Source organism: Abrus precatorius, unplaced genomic scaffold (genome assembly GCF_003935025.1).
Source record: "Abrus precatorius isolate BTA unplaced genomic scaffold, Abrus_2018 Scaffold7, whole genome shotgun sequence".
NCBI lineage: Eukaryota > Viridiplantae > Streptophyta > Magnoliopsida > Fabales > Fabaceae > Abrus > Abrus precatorius.
The window spans coordinates 26,557,200-26,582,889 of NW_020874417.1; the positions used below are offsets into that span (position 1 = coordinate 26,557,200).

The 25,690-nt window shown below is 28.7% G+C and overlaps 1 protein-coding gene and 1 pseudogene across 1 annotated transcript; both read right to left on the reverse strand.

Moving 5' to 3' along the window:
• Positions 1-8,842: 8,842 nt before the first annotated feature.
• On the reverse strand, positions 8,843-10,016 carry LOC113872610 (isoflavone 7-O-methyltransferase-like). The gene is made up of 2 exons (XM_027510297.1): positions 9,252-10,016; positions 8,843-9,142 (listed from the first exon to the last, which is right to left on the reverse strand). The coding sequence occupies exons 1-2, from the start codon at positions 10,014-10,016 to the stop codon at positions 8,843-8,845; spliced, it is 1,065 nt and encodes a 354-aa protein (XP_027366098.1).
• An 8,219-nt stretch (positions 10,017-18,235) lies between these two features.
• Positions 18,236-23,900, reverse strand: LOC113872609 (annotated as a pseudogene).
• Between the last annotated feature and the right edge of the window lie 1,790 nt (positions 23,901-25,690).

Genomic DNA, 25,690 nt, shown 5'->3' on the forward strand with positions numbered 1-25,690 from the left:
TTCTCATATTCCATCCAAAGCTCTTCACCCAAAGGCATTCTCCATTTGTCTCAGCAAGTTGGGCCTCTGGGATAGCCACAGTCCCATCTGGAGATATTACTACTAAATTCCCATTTTAATTTAATAAATAGTCTTTATTAAAAAAATATTAATTATCAGAGTTTGTTATTCTTGTTATATCATTCATGTGTAGGAGTTGTTACACGGTTACACAATAGATGGGTCAGCAACATCCTCATCTTTTTTCCTTTTTATTGAATATATATATATATATATATATATATATATATATATATATATATATATGGATGTACTTTACTCTTGATGAATATATGAAAAAGCGTTGCAAGAAAAAAGAAAGTGACGAGAGAGAAAAACCTGATATAGAGCTGGAAGATTTTAAAATTTGAGAAATTGAGAATTTGTGTGAACAAATGATATGTGAGCAGGAAGGAAGGTGAGCAGATCTTTTTATTTTTCCAAGAATGAAAAGAGTGAAAAGTGTGAATCAACTTTTAGTTAAAAATTAACTTTTAATCTTTTATAATTTTTTTTATAATTTACTATTACATACAATATATTATTTTTTATTTTAATATCTAATAAAAATATATTAATACTTTTGTATAATTTTAATAATAATAAAAATTAATTTTAACAAAATTATATGAAAGTCAAAATATACAATTTTTTTCACATAAATACTAAAATAATAAGTAAATTATGTAAAAAATTAAAATTATTATTTAACTTAAAATCAATTAATGCCTTTTGTCAATAAAAAATATTTTTTTATTTAAATTAATATAAAATTTTCTTAAATTATTTATAAGTTTCTTTTAATTATTTTCTATGTAAAAAAATAATTTCATTTTCTTGTAATGAGAAAATTAGTTAATTAATTTTTTGAATAAATGGTAATTTTTATTTTAAGTTTAAAAAAATATTTTTTTACAGATTTTTCTGCAAATATTTTCCTCATTAATTTTGGTAATGCAATTTATAAGATCGTTAAGATTTCATATAAATTTACATACAATTTTTTACTATAAAAATTTTTGCACAAAAATTTGCAAAAAATATTAAATTTTTTCTACAATTTTCATTTCTAAGAAATAACGTGCGAAGTTTTATGGATTGGTGCAAATTTGTTTTCAATTTTTTCTTGTGAAAATATTGATAAAAATTTGTAGGAAAATATGAGCTTTTCTTACCTTCTTAATTCCTAAAAAATTTTGTAAGAAACTTAATAAATTACTAATTTTTTCATAGAAAATAAACAAAATTTCTCTAAATTTGCATGAAATTTTATAAGAATTTTCTGAAAAAAATTCATAGAAAAATTCACATCTAATAACCACAATTCTAACAGTGTCATGTATTTTTAGTTTTAAATATTTTTCAAATTTCCTATGAATTTTGTTGGAGATTATTGATTTTGAAATTTCCTTGATTTACTATTTATTTCAGAATTTTTATGCAAATAGGCTATTAATGGATTTTCTTGTGAACTCATTACTCTTGGATTTCTTGCAAATTATTTACTTACAAATATTACTTGCAGATTTTCCTGTAAATTTTTACCTGTAGATTTTCGTGCAGATTTTTCGTATGAATTTTCGTGTAAAATTATTACCTACAAATTTTCTTTCATATTTTTTAACTAGGGATTTTCATGCAGTTTTTTCTAGGACTTTTCTTGTGGAATATACTTTCCTACAAAATTATGTACAAATTTACTTGTGAATTTTGCTGCAAATATTTGTCACATGTATGTTTGCAAGAAAATTTCCTCCTTCAAGTTTCCTTTTCAACAAAAAATACATGTGAAATTATTTTATTTCATGTGAATTTTTTTTTGCAAGTGCTGCCTTCGGATTTTTAAATACACAAGAAAGTATTTGTTTTCACGAACCTTATACTTGACCATATTAAAATCTGCAAGAAAATCTGCATAATTTTTAAAAAAAAATTTTTTAGCCGAAATCCACAAATGAACCTTATACTTGACCATATTAAAATCTGCACAAAAATTCGCATAAATTTTTTTTTTTATATATTTTTAGCCAAAATCCACAAGAATATGACTTTTCTCTCTTTATTAGTAGTGAAATCTCCTATTACTTTGATCTTTCTTTTTTGGTTTATCACTATTTTGTTTAGGGTTTAGGGTTTAGATGTGAATTATCTACTTAACATATCATAATACTTGAGTTTCACCGAGACAAAACATCAGTTTTTGTTTATGATAAAAGAACTTACAAGAAATTTTAAAATTTAAACATACAAACTTGGGTTTAAACGTAATAATAAAGTAATTTTGGTTTATTATAGAAAACTCATTAGAAAAAAAATTTTAAATTTCAAATTTGAGTCATACTTTGGAATAATCATTCTTTAAGTACATCCACTTTGAATAACAATGCTAGTTAGAGTAATTTGAATTGTTGTCTAAAATGATACGGAAATATTCTCTAATGTCTTTTTTTATTGTAATGATGCTTTCACAACAAACAATAGTCAATGGTATAATAACATATGCATGGTTACATAAACTTGAATGGAGACATGGATTGGAGGATCCTTTGTACTCCTTTAATACAAATTAATTTATTTTGTGATAAAAAATCAAGGGAGAATGTCAGGCCTGTGATTTATTATTGAGTAATTTATAATATTTTATACTTGTTAAATGTTAATTGAATGATTAATTGGTATTGGAATAGATTTAGATGGAGTTTAAAAAAAAAAAAAAGTGAACAGTACCGTATGAACAGTGTCAGATGAACAATAAAACCGCCTATGAACAGTGCAAACCGTGTATGAATAGTGCAAACCGCGTATGTACAGTGAGTGTTGACGTCATGGCTGACGTCACATACGTGTACAGTGCGCGTGCACAGTATTTTCCCGTGTGAATAGTGCCTTGAACAGTTTTCCGGCGATGAACAATAAATTATGGCGGTGAACAGTAAATTTTAAAAAATTTCTATAAAAAGGGAGCTTCACACGAAATTTTTATTTCTTCACCCATATCCAAGGTTTTAAGGCCAAATACCACCATTTCTCTCATACTAAACCTTCCTAAACTTAGATTTCTTGTCAGATCTGAGATTCTACGTCTATTCTGAAGGATTTGAAGTAAGTTTCTTTAAGTTTGAAGCTAGATTTACCGTTCGTTTCTCTTCTCCTCCTCTTTCTCATAGAAGTTCATGGTGTTCTTAGGAGAAACTCCGTTCTAAAGCCGAATCTTCGGTGAATCTTGCATTAAAACAAATAATATTCGGTAGATCTAGTGTGAATCATCTTTCTGAGGTAAGGGGAGTTTACTTTAACCTATGAACTACGTTTTGAATGACTTAATATGTTATTTCAAGATGTTTTGATATGATTTTGTTAGATCTTTTGAATAAAAGCTATTTTCTAAGCTGTAACTGCTGTTAATTGATTTAAAATGCTGAGATTTTGGCTGATCTATTATAAACTTGCCTTAGCTGAACTATTAAAATAATCTTGGCGGTGTGCATCATGCTGAGATATATGTTTTGTATCATTATAGAGCCGAGTTACATGTTTAGGTGGGTAGACGTTTAACGGTAAGTTCATGCTGAGCTGCTGTGTTGTGCTGCCTGGATCCAGATACCAGAATGGGTCACTCCCGGACCGGCTCGGTTCCTTCTGGATTACTTAGGCTGTGAAACCAGTTGGAAACCGTTTTCATGTTGTGCATTAAATGGGCTGGAAATGCATGGGGCTATTGCTGTGAGAAATATTTTGCTCTATATATATGATTTTATTTTATTTTTGTAAGCTCACAATTGCATTTCTTTCTATGTCGTTGTGTGCGTGTGTACTGCGATGATCGTACGGTGGTACGTGAGCAGATGTAGCAGGTGTTACATCTACTTCATAGGCTGAGGGGCCAGTGAAGAAATGTTAGAAACTGGGGTCGAGTAATAATGCATCAAAGTTATTTTTTCCTTATATTTTGAGACCTCATGTAGAGGGAACTATATAGTATAATTTTGGGTATTTTGAATATTATAAACTAAATGTAATATTATATTATTCTGTTGGATATTTGTTGTAAGAAACTTTGTTTTATTTTAATTGAGAAGAGAATTTCATACTTATATTCTCTATTATTTATTTATCTTAAATAAGTATGTGATGTACAAACAATGTTCTCAGTTCCTTACAAAAAAGGGTCGTGATAGAGAAGATTTGATATTTTTTTCTTCCACAAAATTAAGTTATTGCCTTCAAAGTTAATAACACTTATGAGATCATGTCTCTCTATTGTTATCAGTACTTCATATTTAAATTTATTTAGGCTAAATTAGTAGATTAGTCTATTAATTCTTAATTTAATTTTAGTTTATTTTTAAAATTTTTTTCTAATTTCAATATCTTACAAAAATGTTTCAAATAAAGTATTTTTCATCAAATTATTAATTTTGTTAAAAAAATTACTATTCATTTTCTTATTTCTTATGAACTCCAGGAAAATAAATATAATGTATTCTAGTAAATATTGTAGTTTTCCTTTTCTTTTTTCATATTTTACCTTTCATCCACTCCTTATGACCTGTTTTCTCTTCTACTTCTTTTTCAAACTCTAACAAAACATTTTCTCTTGCTATTTTTTCTCATTTTACTCCTCAATTATGCTCCCTTCCCCTTTTAAACTTCAAAAATATTTTCTTCTGGTGAATTTTTCCTAGAGTGAGCTAGGTAACCATAGTAGCATCGTATCAACCTCGATGTCATCGTCATTGTTGTCTCATTCCCTTTCTTCTCTTAAAATCTCAAGATCTAACTTAAAAAATCATCAAAAAAGAAAAAATAAATAAATTTAAAGAAGGTGAAAAATGATTTATACATGCATGAATGAGAAGGGTAGGAATAAAAAAAGAAAGAAAAAGATAATATTTTTATTGGAGTTCAAAGAAAAAAAAGAAATAGTTTGTGGAAACATAAATGAAAAGAAAAAAGAAAACTACAAAATTTGTTAGAATATAGTATGTTGTGTTAACGTTCAATAAAAAAAGAGAAACAAATTTTTTTAAGAAGTTGGCATTGTTTATCAATAAAAAAGAATGACTTATTTAAAACATTTTTGTTAGTATAATTATTTTATTTAAAATTTAATTGATTGATAATATATATATATATATATATATATATATTAGATCAATATAGTGAGTTTAATTTAATTTAAAATCTTAAATTCGAGTCACTAGAAATGCATTTATTCTAAAAAATAATTAGAAGGAAGGTTCATGTAGAAGAAAATGATTTTTATAAAAATAAGAGATCAAGCTACAAATAATCTCAACAAAATGACAGTTTTTGTTTCCTTGATATAATTAAAAAAATTTCAAATGGATTACGAGTATTTAAAATGTCATTCTACTTATCATATCATTTAAAATATTACAAGAATCATAACAAATTAAATGGTTATTAATAGGTGCTAGAAATCGTTTTGAATTGATTTAATTAACGTATTAACTTTAGAAATATTGATAAATTAATTTGAAATCTTTGCTCTCTATCCTCTATCATCTAATGTTGCAATTCGTAATCAGTTAATTTCTTTACAGACTATTTTAAGAATAAAAATAATTAATTATTTATAAATATAATTGATTAAATTGATGAAAATAAATCTCTGATTAAATATCACTTATCTTAATGGATAAAAGGTTTTAAGCCCAATTAGTTATGTTACAGTTGATTAATTATGTTTTAAATTATCATATCCTTGCACACACATGTAAGTATATTTGAGTTCTGAAAAAAAATAGAAACATAAATTTTTGATGATCAAGATTGTAACACCCAGCATTTTTAAGCATTAATTGAAGAATTATTTAATATTAAGTGTGATTAGAATGGGTTTGGATTGAATTTCTAAGTGTTTGATGGAGGTGACGTACATGAATTCTTGCTCAAGCTAGAAGGATGAATCTCAAACCTTCACTTTTATAGGCCCCTCACTTAAGCGAGGGCAATGTCGGCAAATTTCGCTCAAGCGAGATATTTTCAATCAAGTGAGATCTATGGTGGTTTGTGAAGTGAGCTCTATATAAAAGGATTCCCATGTACAAAATTTTTCATTTCCTAACTTCCCTTAAGCTCTCAAGAGACTCAAACCCTTAGATTTTCATTCTCTCATATTAAACCTCTCTAAACTTAAATTTTTCTCCAGATCTGGGATCGTACGTTTATTCTAAGTGATTCGAAGTAAGTTTCTCTAATTTTGAATATAGATTTACCTTTTATTTCTCTTCATCTCAAATTTCTTATAGATATCTTATGATTTTTAGGATAAACTTTGATTTTGGAGCAAAATCTTCGGTTAAATCTTTGATAAATCCTTATCTTAAGGTAAGGGGCTTTACTTTATCATTTTGTTATGGATATTATTGTGTTCTTATGGATCTTGTTATATATATGATTATATGTGGAATAATCCTTATTTTATGAAAAATAATCGGTGAAAAGTGAGAATAATTGGTTGTTTATGTGATTTTATGATGAATATATGAAAATATATGGTGAAAATATGTTATTATGTCTAAATAGTGCATAATAAGGTATATTGAGGATGGTGGATATGATGTTATGATTTTGTAATATGAATTGTTCATAGAAAAGGATGCGTCATATTTGAATATATTATGGTTGATGTAAAAATGATGTATGTTGTGAATATGCCATGGTTTGATGTATATGATGAAAAGTATGTGGAAGCATAATAAAAAGTATGTGTGAACATGACAAATGACATATGTGAACGTGTGAATATACTCGAAAGAGTATGAGATGCAAATGGATATGATGTAAATAGTTACAGAGATACATTTAGAGTGTGAAAGATGGAGACGATATAGATATCTTGGAGAAATGCAGGGTGATGAGTGACATTCGGGGTTGTGCACAGAATATTGTGGACGAATGCACCACATGACTACACACTCGTTTCTCTACTTGACTCCTGACCATTACCTTTGTTAAGGGTCTGTCTATTGCATGCGTTGTATCCATATTGCATTGAGCCATCTAGCGATTATTTACATAGATATTTAAGATCTCAAGATAGAGACATCAGATAACTGCCATAGGGTGAGGTGAGTGCGGATAAGAAAAAAGAAATTGTGAATCTAGGTAATATAATATATGTACATGTTTTCTAAAATATTTATGAATCAATGAAATTTTACTTTATAAATCATAAATCATTTCATTACTTCTTTCTCGTTAGAGAGTTTACGAAAGAAATTTATTTTAACATTTAAATTTTCATAAAAATTATTATATATTGACGAAAGAAATATAAGGCGTTACAAAGGTCATATTTAAGAAAACTATTTCTTGAGTTTTCTACTTAATTGATCTTCAAATAGGTTATGTATACTTTATAAAAAACGTAATTTTCTAAAATATTATACCATTATAAAAGAATAGACATCTATTTATGTCTAGAGAAGGTAAGACATTCTTTTTAATTTTAAAGATGAGAGTGAAAAATTTTAACTTAGTGATCAAGAATGTTAATCTTCAAAAAATTAGTATAATCAAGGCCTTATAATGTACAAGATACATTAGCTAAATCTTATATTGTAATTAGTGACTTGATGTAAGTCACAGTAACAATGGCTAAACCATAATAAATCAATTTTTTTATTCTTTATTAATATTATTATGATTGATTAAAACAATATCAATGAAGTATATAAAAAATGCTGCATCAATCCTTACACATTCAGGATGAAAACATCTTACTTATTCACTTTGTAACAAATTTATTCCACAAGAGTTTTATCTATTTTACTTCTATTTTTCAAAAAAAAATTTGGTATAAGCGAAAATGCTAATTTGCAAATGTGAAGTCATTGTTTTACTGATTTAAAAATAATAGCTCAAATAATAAGTATAACAATAATAACACTAATAATAAAGAAAAAATAGTATTTTGATTCTCTAATATTATTTTTTATTTCAATTTTTTTATTAAATTTTTTAATTTTTTTTAATTTTTTTAATTTTTAATTTTGTCTCAAGTTAATCTTTTCATTATAACATTGTTAATTTTAAAAAATTTCACCAAAATTTGAATTTTTTTTAATAATTGTTAAATTTGATCGAAGAAATCTTCTATGACCAACATATAAACAATTTGAATCATTTTGTCAATTAAAATAAGATATTAAAATGTGGATTACCGTGTGATTAGTCTTTATTTTCATCAAAATTTGATTTTAAACACTCATTTTTTTGTTATTTTTTTAAATGAGTATTGAAAATGATTGAGAGATTTTTAAATTTTGAGTTGCAACCATCATATTAAAATTTTATGTGATTTTGTTAATTAAAATGAGAGATCAAGTTAAGCTATTCTTTAAGTTTCATTTTGCTTCAATTATAATTTTTGTATATTTTAACAACAATTATTCAAATTTCTTTAAGACTTTTACTCATTATTAAATTTCAGAACAATTATACACAATAGTCTTTCACATGAGAAACAAAGTAAAGCTGTAAAGCGACACCCAAACATTGTAATACTCATTCACTTTATTCGCATCTAAAACTATTAAATCTATTACAACTTTATTCAATTTAATTATTTCAAATAGGAAGGAGAAATTCAAACAAAATACATTTAATTAATCCATTTAATCACGTAGTAGTGAGGAGCACCAGAGGTCCACCGGTTGACAGTGCTACCGCAACTTTATTCTACATACAACAAGAGAGAATTGTTAAATGCATCATAACAATACCTTAGGATGTTAATAACACGTTATGTGTCATATACCCCGTAACACAATGCCTAAGGATAGACCTCAATAAGAGATCTAAAACCAAAGATGGGAAATATTTTGTAGTGATTGAATCCTGATTCGATGAAGAGTTGTTTCCATTCTTTTTCAGTTCTCTCTCTTCCATTAATAGTCAACATAATTATATCCATGCTGAGCTTTGTTTGAGTCATGTCTTGCTCATCTGACTTTTCATTTATTATTGTATCTATGATAATTACTTTTCCTCCTTTGCCTTTGCTTGAAATACAATCTTTACATTTTTTCAAGATCTTTATGCAATTTTCATCGGTCCAATCATGTAAAATCCACTGCAACAGAGAAGAAAATAATACAAAACCAATTAAGGATTTTTAATTCTCTTCTGGTTGTGTTTAAATGAGATAATTAAAAACTTTAGATGTGTACAGATGTGTGTACCTTGAGTAGAATTGCATCCGCTTGAGGGATAGATTGGAACATGTCACCGCCAACAAAACTCAAATTATTGGTTCCAGACAAGTTCACCACAACCTGAGGAAGGTCAAACACAACACACTTCAACTTAGGAAATGCCTCAGAAATAATTCTGGCTGTGGTTCCAGTTCCACCGCCTACATCCACGATGGAATCTAGCCCTTCAAACACTGAACTACAATTTTTCAATGCCAAGTCAACCATTTGGGAATCACTTGCCATTGCACTATTAAAAAGACCCATATATGCAGGCTTTTTCTCAAGAAGTTCCCAAAAGCTTGTTCCAAAGGCTGTCTCAAATATTGTGGGGTCATCCCCACGTATCCATTCCCCTAACTGATGGTATTTATTCAGCAGAAGGGGATCAGTGAATGCTAAAACCATTGGAGATAAACAATGGTCACTGCTTTTCACAAGTAGCTTTGATGCAATGGTTAGACCATATGCTAATTCATGATTTTCTTGGCTTTCATGGATAGCAAAGATTCCATTGTGTGCCAAAAACCGCATGAACCGATGCACATAACTAGCTTTAGCCGGTGGAATTTCCAGAATTGACACCAATTCGGGAAGAGTAATGGGTTTCCCATGATTGTTTATTACGTCGGGTATACCTAGTTGGATAACCCACTCAAGACACATAGTTCTTAAGTAGCCAAATGTCTGCATGTATAGAAGAGCTTGGCCTTCAAACAGCTCCATCTCTTTTTGGCTATTCGTTGAATCCATAACTACTGTAATCAATATTTGTTTAAACTCTTTTGCTTTGTTTCCATAAGCAGCATTGGTTTGCCTTATATAGTGTTTTAGAGCCCTCTAATTGACAAAGAGCTCACTGACTAAACCCTTTTCTTTTTTATTAATTTTGAACCAGGCTGCATGATATTTTAGACCAAAGATATTCTGAACTACTCAAAATGCCTTATCACTAACAGCTAACCTATTGATTTGATCCCTTGCAAAAGAATATTTCTGTATCCACTTTTTCTCTTTCTTATGTAAATGAGGCTGCGTTGGATATATCATATATAAATGGGGCTGCTCTTAGATTTATTTTATATATATGTACGTACTTGTATCATACCAATTAATCAAAGTTCTTATATTTGAATTGACTTCGTAATGAACGTATAATTTTTTTTCTTCTTATTATTTACTATTAAGTATGGTTGAATGAATAGTTGATTCATTATAATTATATATATTGATAAAAGTAACTCGTGGACCAACTCATCAATTCGCGAATCTAACTTATTTAATCCGTAATTTAAATAAATTCAGCTAAAAAGTTCATATCTGAATGAACCTTGTATTATTATATAGTCTTAATCCCCTTAAGATATGGACTAAACAATCTGGCGTGCAAACTTAGACCTAAATACCTTAGCCTAGTTGAGAGACTAGCAAGACATAATTCTGTGACCCGAAAAAGAACCACATAACCCATTCTTGATGGTATTTCGTAAAATAGTTATGTTAAAAGGACTTTCTATATAAAATATTCATAAAAAAGAAAAAGGATTTTTAAAATAACAAAATTTTAATTTAGATATAATATTAGTGTAATATTTTTTATATTATTAAGTAATTAAAACTTATCTTAAATATAACTTTTGAAATTATTATAACAAAAGTCAATGCTTGTATTTATATGTCAATTTTGAAAATGATCATACAGTTTATTTTTATATTTCCAACACATTACAATGAAAATCAAATAGTAATTATAACTAAAAAGGGTTAATAAAATGTGAAAAAAAAAAAAAACACATCCAAGCACCACTAAACACAGATCAACAAATACAGAGTTGTTTTAATTTAATATATAATTTTAATTTCAAGATACTGTAGGAAAAAAAAAATACACACACAGGCACGCTCAGTCAGAATATCTTTTACAAACTAGAGGAAATGTTTAAGAGAAAATATTTATACACTTATTTAATCTATTTATTGTCAAGTCTTACACATACATAAAAATAAAAGGAAAATTTTTTTTTTTGACAGTACTATTCTTAATCATCAACAGATGACAACAGAAAGGTAAGACAAAAGTAATACAGTATCACAAACTGTTCCATATATTTAAATTTAAAATTTAAAATCAACACATCGTGTAATATTGTATTTTTAAGGGCTCTTTATTTTATGATTTTCTTAAATTATAAAATATGATTTTTTTTATAAAATTATAGAAATATAGTTTTTTTATAAAAATTATCATAGACTTTCGAGTGTTTTTTTTATACTTTTTTTAATATTTAATTATTATTTTAAAAATTATTATATGCGACTTTTGATTTTTTTTAATTTCTAAATATATTTTAAAAAAATTGTCATTAACAATTTTTAATACTTTATCATTTTTTTAATTTTTTATTTCTAAATTTGTATATTTACACTAAAAAATTGTATTGTTTATTTTTACACCTCATATTTCTGTAATTTTCTAAAAACATCATATTTTATTATATATATATATATCCCAAAAATATATCTAAAAAGTAAAGGAGATTAGCTATCCTTAGGTTGCTCAAAAATAATTTTTCTCTTACAAATTCAGTCATTCATTTTCGTCAATGTGCACGAATATTTGGTTCATTCAGTTTAAGAACAACAAAAAATCAATATAAAACAATTAAGATTTTAGTGTTTTACTACTTTCCTATCAGCTCATAAAACATCAAAATTCTTCATTCATTTGGCGATAGTCAATTTAGTTGACCAATCATGGTTTAATCTAACATAAAATTCACTTTATTTCATTTTTGGTTGAAATTAGCATAATTGGAGCTCAAAGTAATGTTACAAAACAACTCTATTACAAATTTCCAAACATGTGTGTTTAGCTCAACGGAGGGTTATTGATCTTAACGAATTAACTATTCAATCTTTTGTTGTACAGAAAATGCTTATGTATTGGTTTGGTCTACGTTACTCCATCATCTGCCTAAGATGGTTGACGATTCTCAACAAATATAGAAAAATAATAACATCGGATGAAGACTTAAAATATAGATTATAACATTCAACGGTCCACGATATTTATTAATTGGTAGGATAAATTTAACGGAAGATGATATTTTAATTCATAGTAAAAGAAATTGCAATCTTTCATATCTATAATTGAAATAAATAAATAAATAAATAAAACGGTCTTGAATGGCAACTTTAATATAATTAAAAAACGGCGCTTATTTCTATATACATTGTGTGTATCATCGAGACTAATATTTTATTATTATTAAAAAATTATCTCTTTTAATAATTTTTTATATATATAATTAGTAATCAAACTTTGGCCAACATAATTATCTGTATCAAAATTGTTTTGTTATTTCTTAACTGGTGTGATCCCTATTTATCTGCTCTATTTGTTCTTCTGCATGTATTTTATGCTTCGCTAGTGAGACGCTATAAAACGCTTAATTTCTTATGCATCTTTGGGTCCTGAATTATAGTTTTTTTTTTCTTAAAAGACAAGCAAGTTCAAATAGAAAATATTAACAACTCAGTTAATTAAGTTATCTAATTTTTCATAGAGTTTTTTTTTTATTTCTTTAGAATTCTTCTTCCTAAAAAAATGGATTTTTAATACCGAAGAAATTAATGATGGATTTTAAAAAAAATAATGATTTTGGTTTTTGTCTCTAATCAAATATGATTCCCCCTTTTCTGAAAATTTTAAATTTATGTGTGTTATGCTGATTGAAAAAAATATTATGCCATGTGAAAAAACTAAAATCTTAAAAATGAGATATTAAGAGCATGTTTGTTTGCAATTTTTAAAAAAAGTTTGCTAATTTTAATTTTTGAAAAAAGTAAACTCTTTTTTAAAAAATGCAAAATTTCAAAGAAACATACCCTAAAATATTTTTAATGTTAACAAAGGGCATATAACAACCTGTGAACTCAGATCTAAATATTCAGAATTAGAAAAAGAGAAGAGGCAAGACAAAATTGAAAAAAGGGAGGATGACAATGATACTACCTAGCTATGTCATACCCTATCTAAAGATATACACACTTAAAAACATATTCAAAATCATATTCACACATATAGTAATTTAGACTCGTATCCACAACAAAATGTATTCTCCTTATTTTAGCTAAACAAAATTTGACTTAAATGCACTTCTTATATCCACACATCTATATGCGATTTTCATCTTTTAATTTTAGTTGCTTTTATTTAATTCTCTTATTTTTTTAATTGTTTAATTACTTTTTTATTTTAAAAATTTATTTAATAATTAATAAAATGTAATTTCGACACACAGGGAGATACCAATACCCCCTTTATAAGAATTAATAAATAATAAATAAATGCATCTATAAAATATACATCATGAATTACATAAAATTAATAATATAATTTATTATTTAAGATTTTTGTAAGTTTTAATTAACTATATAGTTAAAAAAAGTTATTTTTTTTATAAATATTTAAGATTCTATTTTATTTTTATTATATTTATTTCTATGATAACAGGTGAGTTTATATCTAAATACGTAAAAATAATTTAAGATTTTAATAAAATATTTAACTTACATTAACATAATTATTAATCACTACACTAGAACAGAAATCTGAGAGCGGTTCTATTTTGAATTAGAGAGCATTTAAAACTGTTCTAAAATTTTGCGCTATTTAATGTGTTATATTTAAAAAAACGGTTAAACAACTGGTCTCAAATGTTAAGATTTAAGAGCAGTTCCATGTGGAACCACTCTCCAAAGTATAGATGTAAGATTAGAGAGCGGTGTGAAACCGCTCTCTAAAGTATAGATGTAGATCGCGAATTTAAAATTTGAAATTGATTTCTTTTTTATTTTTTGTTGCAAAATAAAATTATTTTATTATTACATTTAAATCAAAATTTAGAATTGATTTTTTTGTAAGTTTTCTTCATTTTTATCACAAATCAAAATTGAATCTTGAGTTTATACATTTGGTGTTAACCAAGTAGTCCATATCTACATGAACCAAACACAAGTAAGCAGAGAAAAAAGAGAACAAATTAATAGAATAATTTTTAACATTAATAAAGAGAAAAAAAAAAGAGAAAATGAAGAAGTACCAACAAATGTGAAAAAAATCAATTTGTTAGTGTAGAGAAGATGAAGAGAGAAGACTAGCAGAGAATGAAGAGGTACTTATAGATATGAAAAAAAACCAATTTGTTAGCGAGAGAAGATGAAGATAGCAGACTAACAAAGAAGATGAAGAGAACATAAAAGAGTAGAGAAGAAACTTATAGTAAAAGAGACCAGCTTCATTAGTTAAGAAGAAAAAATGCGTCTGAGCGTGTTTCATTTATAAATGATTTTAATAACATTAGAGAGTAATTCTTTATTAACCTCTCTCCAAGAATGAGATTAGAGAGCGGTTCTTTATTAACCGCGTGTGATTTTAGAGAGCGATTAATAGAGAATCGCTCTCAGAAGTATAGTTCTGAGAGCGGTGATAAATCCACATTTTACTACATTTTTATACATCATTTATTACTTTTTATAGAAAAGAATAGACTTAGATAGTGTAAATAAGATGAATATTCCAATTAGGCTAAACAATATAGATTCCTTAGTTTTTGGTTAATTTACATTGATTTAGATAGTTTATTTTACATGTTTTGATCATTTAAATAATGTGGCAGGAATCTCCAAGCTTATTTTGAAGAACTATTGGATTTTGATGAATTTAAAGTGAAAGTAACTACTTTCAAGATTGATAGTAACCACTACAGCAAGCTACTTTCAGCAAAGGGACCAAAGTGATCACTTTCAAAGCTAAAAGTGACGACTATAGCAGCCCAAAATTCACTAAACCTGCGCGTGGCTACTTGAAAGTTCATAATAGTCACTCCAGAGTGTGCAGAATTGAAGGTGTTACGCGTAGCTACTATCAAAATTCATAGTAGTCACTCCAAAGAGCCCAAATTGTACCAGTGTTGCGCGTGTTTACTATCAAAGTTGATAGTGGACACTACAGAAAGGTAAAACCAACTGATGTTGTACGTGCTTACTATGAAAGAATGAAAGTAATCACTTTGGAGGGCGCCAACCTTAGTATAAATAGATTTTTGCCAAATTAAGGTAGAGAGCTCTTACATTTTTCGTACATTTTCTCTTCTTTACTAAATTAGGACATTTTCCAGAGCTTAGGGTAACCTTGGGTGATAGCCAAGGGTCCAACCTAGGGTTTGGTTTCTCATTTCTCTTGCTTTTACATTAATGCCAATGAGTTTTCTGCATTTCTAAACTGTGTTTTTGACCCCCATTTCCATGGAGGGCTAAATTTTGTGTAATCTTTAGTGAGTTCACATGGATTCTTGAGTTCCTTGATTTTAATGATAATATAACTCATTTCTTTTCATAAATTACTTCTTCCTTGCCTCTTGAATTGAATTAATGGTGAACAAGGGGGACGTTGCTTAATTAACCCTAATTCATTTTAAGGAGATTCTAAACTAGGGATTGCTTAATCCTAGGTTTAATTCTAAGGTTGCGTAATCTTGGGATGAGGGATTAGAGCCTAACAAATTAAGTAATTTCGTTGGGACCATAAGGTTGATTTTCGCTTATTAAATTAACATAATTCATGGAAGAGAGGATGAATGTTAAATCTTGAGTGGAATGAGGATAGAATCTATGTGGATGAACTAAGGATTGTTGTTTTCTATTGTTTGAATTAATTAAACTTGTTTGCTTGCTGCTCCTTATATTGATTTGAAACCACAAAACCCCCCATTTTAATTGCTTGTTCAATTAATGCCTTCAACATGTTTAATGAAGATTAATAGCTAATGTTCATAGGAGACAATCAGGGTAACCCTAGTACTACATTAATTTGTTTAAATTTTGATAAGGATTTGCGACAAATCTTTTAAACAAAACATGAAAACGCATCATCAAGCGATTAACAAAGAACCCCTCTTAAAAGTATAGATCTAAAAGCGGTTCTCTATTAACCGCTCTCAAAAGTATAGATATGAGAGTAATTAATAGAGAACCGCTCTCTAAATATATAGTTACAAAATGATTTTTGATGAATCCACAATTTATAAATATTTTGTTTGGCTTTTTATAGATTTTTAATAGAAAAATAGACTTAGAAATTATAAATAATATAAAAATCTCATTTAAGTCAAATATTATAGCTTTCTTAATTTTTATCTTATTTACACTAATTTTTATGAATATATTTTGCAATTTTGATTATTTGAATAATTGTGCAGGAAATTCCAGACAAATTTCATGAATTTTTGGCTCTTGAAAAAAATATGAAGTGAGAGTGAACACTCTCAAGTACCATAGTGATCACTCCAGAGAGCTAATTCCAAAGGTTAGGCCAGGGTAATCACTTTTAGAAGTAGCAATGATCACTCCAAAGCTAAAGAGAACATCATGCCTGTGCGTAATCACTTTCGTGAGTGATAGTAATAACTCCAGAAAGCCCCAAGTTGAAGGACCTTGCGTGTAACCACTTTCAAAAGTGAAAGTAATCACTCCAGTGAAGCCTAAACTAGAGCACTCTGCGCGTGTTCACTCTCATAAGTAAGAGTAACTACGCGCACCCAAAGTGACTACTATTATACACAAGAGTGATCACTACAGAAAGGGGGAAGCTTGAGGAATGTTGTGCGTGTTCACTCTTGTTTCTTGTAAACAAGAGTGATCACTATGAAGTGGCGTCAGACTTAGTATATATAGATTTTTGGGAATTAGATTAGTAAGCTTTTTACACTTTTAGATTTTTTCCATTTTGGGAACACTTGCAAAGCTTAGATCAGCCTTAGGTGACAGCCAAGGATCTAGGGTTTAATTCACATTTTCTCCTTACTTTCTTTTAATTTTTGCATTCATGTCATTGCATTCTCTCTCTTTTCATCTTGTATTTGTGAGACCCATCCTTATGGAGGGCTAAATCTTTTATAATCCTTAGTGAGTTCACTTGTATTCTTAAATTCTTAGGTTATTAATGTTAATATAAATCATTTTCCTTCATGAATTTCTATTTCCCAATCCTTTGAATTGAATTAATGGTTGAATAAAGGAGACATTGCTTAATTAACCCTAATTTGTTTTAATGAGATTCTTAACTTGATTTGCTTAATTCTAAGTTAATTTCTAAGGTTGCATAATCTTGGAAAAATGAGTTGGAGTCCATTGAATTTGCTTAAATTCATATGGGGTTTTAAGGTTGATTCTAGCTTGTTAAATTAATCTAATTCAGAGGAAGAGAAAGAATGTTAAATGTTGAGAGGAATAAGGATAGAATCACGTGAATGAACTAAAGATTGCTACACTTTATTGATTGAATTTTACCATTTTGTTTCTTGCTTCCTTAATTGAATCTGGAAACCAAACAAACCCCTTCTTTTACTTGCTTTCATAGTGAATGTTTGAAACATGTTTAATGCACATTTTCAACCAAAGTCATCAGAGACAACCTAGGCTTGCATCCTAGACTACACAAAAATTCTGCATACTTTGATAAGGATTAACGACAAATCTTTATGCAAATGTTTCGTTCATCATTTTTTACTAACCGTTGTCTAAGTTAGCGCTTTAAAAGCTTATTTTTAGTGTAGTGAATACAGTAAAAAAAAATAAAAAATACTATTTTAAAGGTTTATGGGGGACATTTGAATTTTAATGTAGATTCGTCCGTAATAACGATGCACACTACATAAAGGATAACAGGAGAAACAAAAGCCACACCAAAACATTGTAAACTTACTCTCTTCACATCTAAAATTATTAACTCCATTACAACCATGTTCATACGTAACACGTTTAATCAGATAGCAGTGAGAAACAGAACATAAGATAACACCACCAGAATTGACACATTTCTTCCGTTCACAACATGTAAACTATTACAACAACGTCTAAGGATGTTCATATATAACACATCAAATGTCATAAAGATATAATAATGATGTCTAAGGATAAACCTCAATAAGAGATCTAAAACCAAAAATGGGATGTATTTTGTAGTGTTGGAATCCTGCTTCAATGAAAGTTGTTTCCATTCTTCTTCTATTCATTCTTTTCCATTGACACAACATAATTATATCCATACTGAGCTTTGTCTGAGTCATATCATGGTCATCTAGGTTTTCATTAATTATTGTATCTATGATAATAACTTTTCCTTCTTTGCCTTTGCTTAAAATAGAATTTTTACACTTTTCCAAAATTTTTATGTAATTCTCATCATTCCAAATCAAATCATTAAATGAACAAGATTAAGGATTTTAAATATCTTTGTCTCTATGTGATAGTACTTTCTCAAATCAAATCATCAAATGAACACACATATTTGTACCTTCAGCATAACAACATTAGCTTCAACGATAAATTTGAACATGTCACCGCCAACAAAACTTAAATTATTACTTCCTGTCAAGTTTGCTACAACACGGGGAGGTCAATCACAACACATTTCAACTGAGGACATGTTTCACCGATAATTCTGGCTATGGTTCCAGTTCCTCCACCAACATCCACGATGGAATCTAACCCTTCAAAAACTGAACTGCAATTTTTCAATTCAAGTCTATCATTTGAGAATCACTTGCCATTGCCTTATTGTAAAGACTTATATATGCAAGATGTTTCTCAAGAAGATCCCAAAAGCTTGTTCCGAAGGCTGTCTGATCCTTCCCATGAATCCATTCCCTAAACCGATGCTTTTCATTCATTATAAATGGCTCAATGGACGCTAGAACAAATGAAGATAGACAATGGTCACTAGTATTGACAAGAAGCTTTGATGAAGGGGTTAGAGCATATCTTAATTCATGGTCTTCTAGGCTTTCATAGATATCAAAGATTCCATTGTGTGCCAAAAAGCGCATGAAGTGGTGTACAAAACTTGCTTTAGCTAGTGGAAGTTGTAAAGTTGACACCAATTCAGTAAGTGTAATAAGTTTTCCATGATTATATATTATATTAGAAATACATATTAGGACTAACACTTTGTTAATCTATTCTGTTAGTCTATTCTGTTAATATTTCATCTAGTTACTTTAGTAAACATTAACGGTTATCTTTTTAACCATTTTTTTGTTATTTTTTTCAACTTTTGTATTTAGTCACAACTATTGTTCATTCTGATGTGAGTTGATCAAATAATAGATGAAATTTTCCTCTTTATGATTTTTATGAATTCAAATGTTGATATGGTATCATCATCCTCAAGATCCATAGCTTCTATGTTCCTTCAATTTCACTGAAATCCCCTTCTTTATCTATTTATTTTCTTTTGATCGACTATGTTAGAATTTGATGAAACTTCAGACCAAAACCATGACAATTCAGACCGAAACCAAAACCACAACCAACTTTTTGACCACCTTGTTAACCCAAGCAATTCGTACTTTTCTTCATCCTAGAGAAAATCCAGCTCTTGTTCTCGTCAAACCATTACTTTCTGATAATAACTTTCAACAATGGAAACACAATATGCTCATGGCCTTCGAGACAAAGAATAAGGAGCACTTTGTTTTTGGCATGATTCCATGTCCAGATTCATCAAATCCTTTGCGTAAGGCATGGCGTCACTACAACAAGATGGTAGTGTCATGGTTAACACGCTTTATGACCTCCAATATCAAGCAATCTGTCATGCGGATTGATACTACTGCTGAAATCTACAACAATCTTTGTGATCGTTTCACTCATCACGACAAATTCAAAATTGCTGATCTTCAGGAGGAGGTATAACAACTTAAACAAGGCGATCTCACTATGTCTTAATATTATACTTGTTTACGCATTGTTTGGAAGGAATTATCCATGCATTGTGCGATTTTGGTGTGTAATTGTTTTGTTACACGCTCTTGTGGTCTTATTCCCAAGATTCAAAAAGAACGTGATAATGATTGTGTTATCAAATTTCTACGAGGTCTTAATGATGAATTTGTGCAAGTTAGATCTCAAGTAATGTTAATGGAACCCATGCCTGATTTGGTTCACACTTTTTCCTTGGTACTTCAATATGAATGTGAGTTTGGAGGGTCAAATTCGTAGGAGTCTGTAGCTTTAGCAATAATTAATACTGATTCAATCAAGAACACCTTCCCTGATAAAGGTGGTTCTACTAATATTCATGGTGGTGGTAGATTTGGCAGATGTCATGGTAGAGGAAATGGTAAAACCACAAAATTCTTTACCAACTGAAGAAAAGCCAATCACATTATAGATACAAAAACAACAACAAGTCGCCTTCTAATTCCACAAAATCTTTCGCTAATAATGCTGAACATGGGTCCACAAGTGTTCAAGATGCTTCTGTACTGGAAGAGACTAAACCTCAAAATAAATTCTATTTCTCTAAGGATCAATATCAGGATTTTTTTAGCTCTTCTTCAACAACTCCCAACCAATAATTCATCTATGAACAGTGCTTATCAAAGTATTGATAATCCTCTAGGTATTGCCTTTTTTCAACCTAGATGGATATTGGATAGTGGTGCCACAGACCATATTTGTCCTTCTAAAGCTTATTTTAATACTCTTACACCTATTAAACCTATATCCATTAGACTACCTAATAATCAACTGGTTGTTGCTAACTTTACAGGTACTATTCATGTTAATAACTTAATTCTTCACAATGTTTTATATGTACCTGATTTCATCGTGCATTTGATTTCAATTCCAAAACTTGTGCCAATAATGACTGCATTGTGGTATTTTGTCAAAATAATTGTGTTATTGTGTAGATACCTACCTTTAAGAGGATTGGAGTAGCGAAGAAGAATCACGGATTATTTCAACTCTTGGAACTTAATAAATTGTCCACTTCTTCTGTTGAAATAATATATTGTAATTCTACTTCGAACAATTCTGATAATAAACACATTACTAATAGTGACTCTATATGGCACACAAAATTGGGTCATCCTTCTAATAAAATTCTTTAACTCATCTCTTCTCATTATACTGATATTCCTTTTCACAAAGTTGCTGCCTGTGACACTTGTTCTTTTGCTATGCAAAAGAAATTATCTTTTAGATGTAAATAATACATTTCTACATGAGGACTTAGACAAAGAAGTGTACATAAGACCTCCTCAATGTTTAAGCCTACCTTCATCCAAACTAGTTTGTAAACTAGAAAAATCCTTTTATGGCCTTAAACAGGGTAGTCAAAATTGGAATAACAAACTAACCTAAGAACTTACCTTAATGGGCTACAAACAGAGTTTTACAAATTATTCATTATTTATAAAGTTTAGAGGGTCTTCTATTACTATACTTTTGGTTTATGTTGATGACATAGCCCTCAGTGGTAATGATATGACAAAAATTTAGAAAGTCAAGGCTCATCTCCATAGCAGATTTTGTATCAAAGATCTTGTTCCCTTAAAGTTCTTTCTCAGTCTTAAAGTTGCTAGATCTAAGAAAGGGATTGATAGTCATATTTTAGTATATCTTTCTCTCCATGTTTTTGGTTTAATTGAGCTTCATTAGTGCATTATTTTGATGTGTTAGTTTAGATTTGTGTTAGTAAGTAATTTAGGATTTAAATATAAATCTTTCTTAATTCCCGCCATAATTTCTTATTTTGACACAGTTTCTTGCAAAGACCATATCTGGAGCTACACTACTTGGAATTGGACAAAATTGGTGTCCTTGGAAAGATAAGACAGAGATCTACAACTTCTCTGTTGGGAGGAAAGCCCAACTCGAGCATCTTCAAGTCCAAAATTGCGTCACAATGTTGCGGCCCTACACTGAAATTTTCAGAATTTGATTATATTGTTGATTTTACTTAGTTGGGGAGTTGGGTCTTAAGTAAGCCCAATTATTATGTCTTTTACTTAGTTAGGTGTTTAGGAAACTCATTAGGGAGTTGGGCCTTAATTAAGCCCAATTATTTTATATTTAAATTGAGGTTATGACTTTATGTACGAATCCTTATTTTTCTTTTTCCGCAATTTTTCAGAATTACAAAAGTCTTTATTTTAAATTCTTTCCTTTATTTTCGTCTCTCTACCTTCCATCTTTTCATATTTTCTGGTTTTAGCCAAAGCAAACATGATCATGAAGCAAGGATAATCCATCAATCGGTTCAAGGTTTCAAGAACAACATTGCGTTTGAGTTTCGGGTTAGGTTCTATCGAATTCGCGCTTTTCCTCTTCTTTTCTGATTAGGATAATTACGTTTTTCATGATATTATTTTTTTGTTTGCATTCTAAATAGAGAATGAGAATTTCAGATTTGAAATAAATGAATTCACCTAATTCAATAAATCAATTTTTCTGAATTTTGTTAGAGCATTGGATTTGCAATTGCAGTTCTTGTTTTGATGGAATTCATAATCTAGATTTAGATTTTGAGTTACTAATGTCGTATTGAATTAGTGTTGATTGGAAATTCGTTGGAATTATATTCGTGTAACAATGAGAATTGCGTTGTAGTAATTGAGATCTTGATTTGGTTGAATTTCATATTTCGTTTCGTTATAATTATTCTTTGTTCTGTTCTTTTCTGCTGTTTACAATTTAATTCAAAACAATCCTTCCCTAAGCTAATCTGAAATTACATGATGAAACCAGAAACAGAATGTATTTTATGTCCTTGTGAGATGACCTAGGTTTACTCCTTGTATTGCAAAATTTTTAAGAAAATCTAGTTTGTTTGATACCATTGCGATGTGATTATCAGGGATTGTTTTAACTTAAAGTATTGTTTAGAATTAATTGATGAAACAGGTCTCCTTAGATGTAAACATACTCCATCTCCTGCAGACTTAGCCATGAAGTTACATGTTGATCATGGTCATTTGTTACATGATCCTACTATTTTTAGAAGATTAATTGGTAGGCTTTTATATTTGACAAATAATTAGCTAGATATAAGTTTTTTGTCCAATAGTTGAGCCAATTTGTTTCTAAGCCAAAAGAACCTTATATACAGGCTGCTCTAAGAATTGTTAGGTATCTTAAAGGTGCTCCTGGTCTTGGTATGTTATATCCCTCTTCTAATCCATTGAAAAGTCAAGCTTTTTTCGTCTCCGATTGGGCCACATGTGCTACTACCCGAAGATCTTTTACTGGTTATTGTGTCTTTTTAGGCAATTCTTTAATTTCATGAAAGTCCAAGAAATAATCTACTGTTTGCTGATCATCCTTCGAAGCTGAATATAAAGCACTGGCTTCTCTTACATGTGAGCTACAATGGCTTAAATACTTATGTGATAGTATGCATATCACAGTTCCAACTCCATTTGCAACCTTTTTTGATAGTCAGTCAGCTATACAAATTGCCAAAAATCCAACATTTCATGAAAGGACAAAACACATTGAAGTGTTTTGTCACCTAATTCACATAAAAATTCAAGAGAATCTTCTGCATGTGATACATGTTCTCTCTACAAATCAATTGGCTGATGTTTTAACAAAAGCTTTGTCTCTTATACCATTTCATATTGCTATCTCCAAGTTGGATTTGTTAAACATTCATCAAATATTGATAATATCTAGTTGGACAACCCACTTAAGACATATAGTTCTTAAGTAGCTAAATATCTACATATACAAAAGAGTTTGACCTTCAAAGAGTTCAATTTTTTTTTGGCTATTCATTGAAGTCATAATTGCACTCAATATTAATTTATTTAAAGTTATTTGTTGTGTTTGCACCAACAAGCCTTGACTTATATAATGTTTCAGTTATATTGTCTTCAACTACAGGTTCGATTTAAACAATTATAATAAAATTTTATTAAAAATATTTATTACAGTTTTTATTTTAATTTAATTTAATAAAATTTTAATAAAATTTACTACTTAATCTCAATTTTAAGAGTTAAAATTAATAAAATTGATAATATTTTATACCTTCTAATAATTAAAATATTTGATTTTTTTGTAATTTTTAAATATATGACTAAGAACATTTATTGAGGATTTAAAAAGGATTAATAAAAATAAAAATATTTATTATCTTAAAATTATATAAATATTTAATAAATATTTTTATGATAATTTGAAACACCCAATAAGGTATATTTATTATTTTTTAATGTATCTAACAAATTGAGCTAATTTTGTTAAGATTGCACGGAATTCTAGACCACCAATGATAATGTAAACTGCTCGAATTTTCTCACCACTAATGCCATCCAATTTTTTTTTAACACTTGCATCATCTATTTTTTCTCTTTTTTATATTACATAAAAAATTTAAAAATATAAACATTATATGTTGTCTTTAAAGTTTCTGTCCAATGAATGGTTCATACAACAGTTTTGCAAAAGTAAATCGCTTCTATTTAAGGAAATTTATAATACTATTGAGATTCGAAAAAGAATAGACTTTATATCTTAAAACCTTAATTAATATATTAAGGCTCGTTTATTTTAAATTGAATAAAATCAATTTTAAACGAATGACCGTAATTAAAATATATACAAAAGTTAATATTTACTATAATTTTTATTATACTATGTAGTTTTTGTTAAAAAAAAGAGAGTTAAATTTACAATCATAAACCAAACAAGCATCGAGTTCATTGATTTTTAACTTATATGATTATCATTCAATTTTGTCCTTTCATTGTGGGCCTTTTTTTCTTTTTTATCACAAATTCCACCCACGTGATGATTCCCAAGGCATGGAACATCAGTAATAAATTGAAATATATTCGACTTCTGAATCTGAATTTTTTTCCCTTTTCCAAAATAGGTGTACTATTATTTTTTATCGGATGTTAATGTCCTTTACGATGAAATAAAAAACAAACTAATTATAAAATAATTAAATTTGTAAAATAAGGGTATGTTTATTTTAAAATTGTAAAATTAATTCTCATTCTTTTTAATAAAAATATAATTACAATAAAAATGTGTATTTATATTTATTTATTTACACTTTTTTTTTTTTGCTATTAGAAAGAGCTTAAAAGCTTAAAAGTAAACAAACGAACTAGCCCATAGGTATAGGCAGTCACAGATGGCTGGAATTCAAGCTTAGAAAAGGTAAAAGAGAGGAAAGGGAGATTCTCAAACTAAGAGAGAGGAGAAAAGAGCTAAAGGCCTTATTTAACTAAGGAATCAGCACATTAGTTAGCTTGTCTACATATATGAGTAAATCTAACAAAACCAATAGCTTTAAGAGTCTATCTAATAGTACAAAGAAGAGGAAACCAAGGATGAAAAGGGAGTTGGAGTTTTAGGACTAAAGCAATTGCGTCTTTAGAGTCACTCTCAATCCAGATGGTAGAGATCTTTTTTTTTTGCACCACCAACTGAATGCCTAAGTATATACCCCAAAGTTCAACTAAAAGGGGAGTGCAAGGATTAAGGTTGCTACAGAATCCTATAATAAACTTGCCATGACTATCATGGATCAAACCTCTACAAGCAGCAGCTCTCGTGGTCTT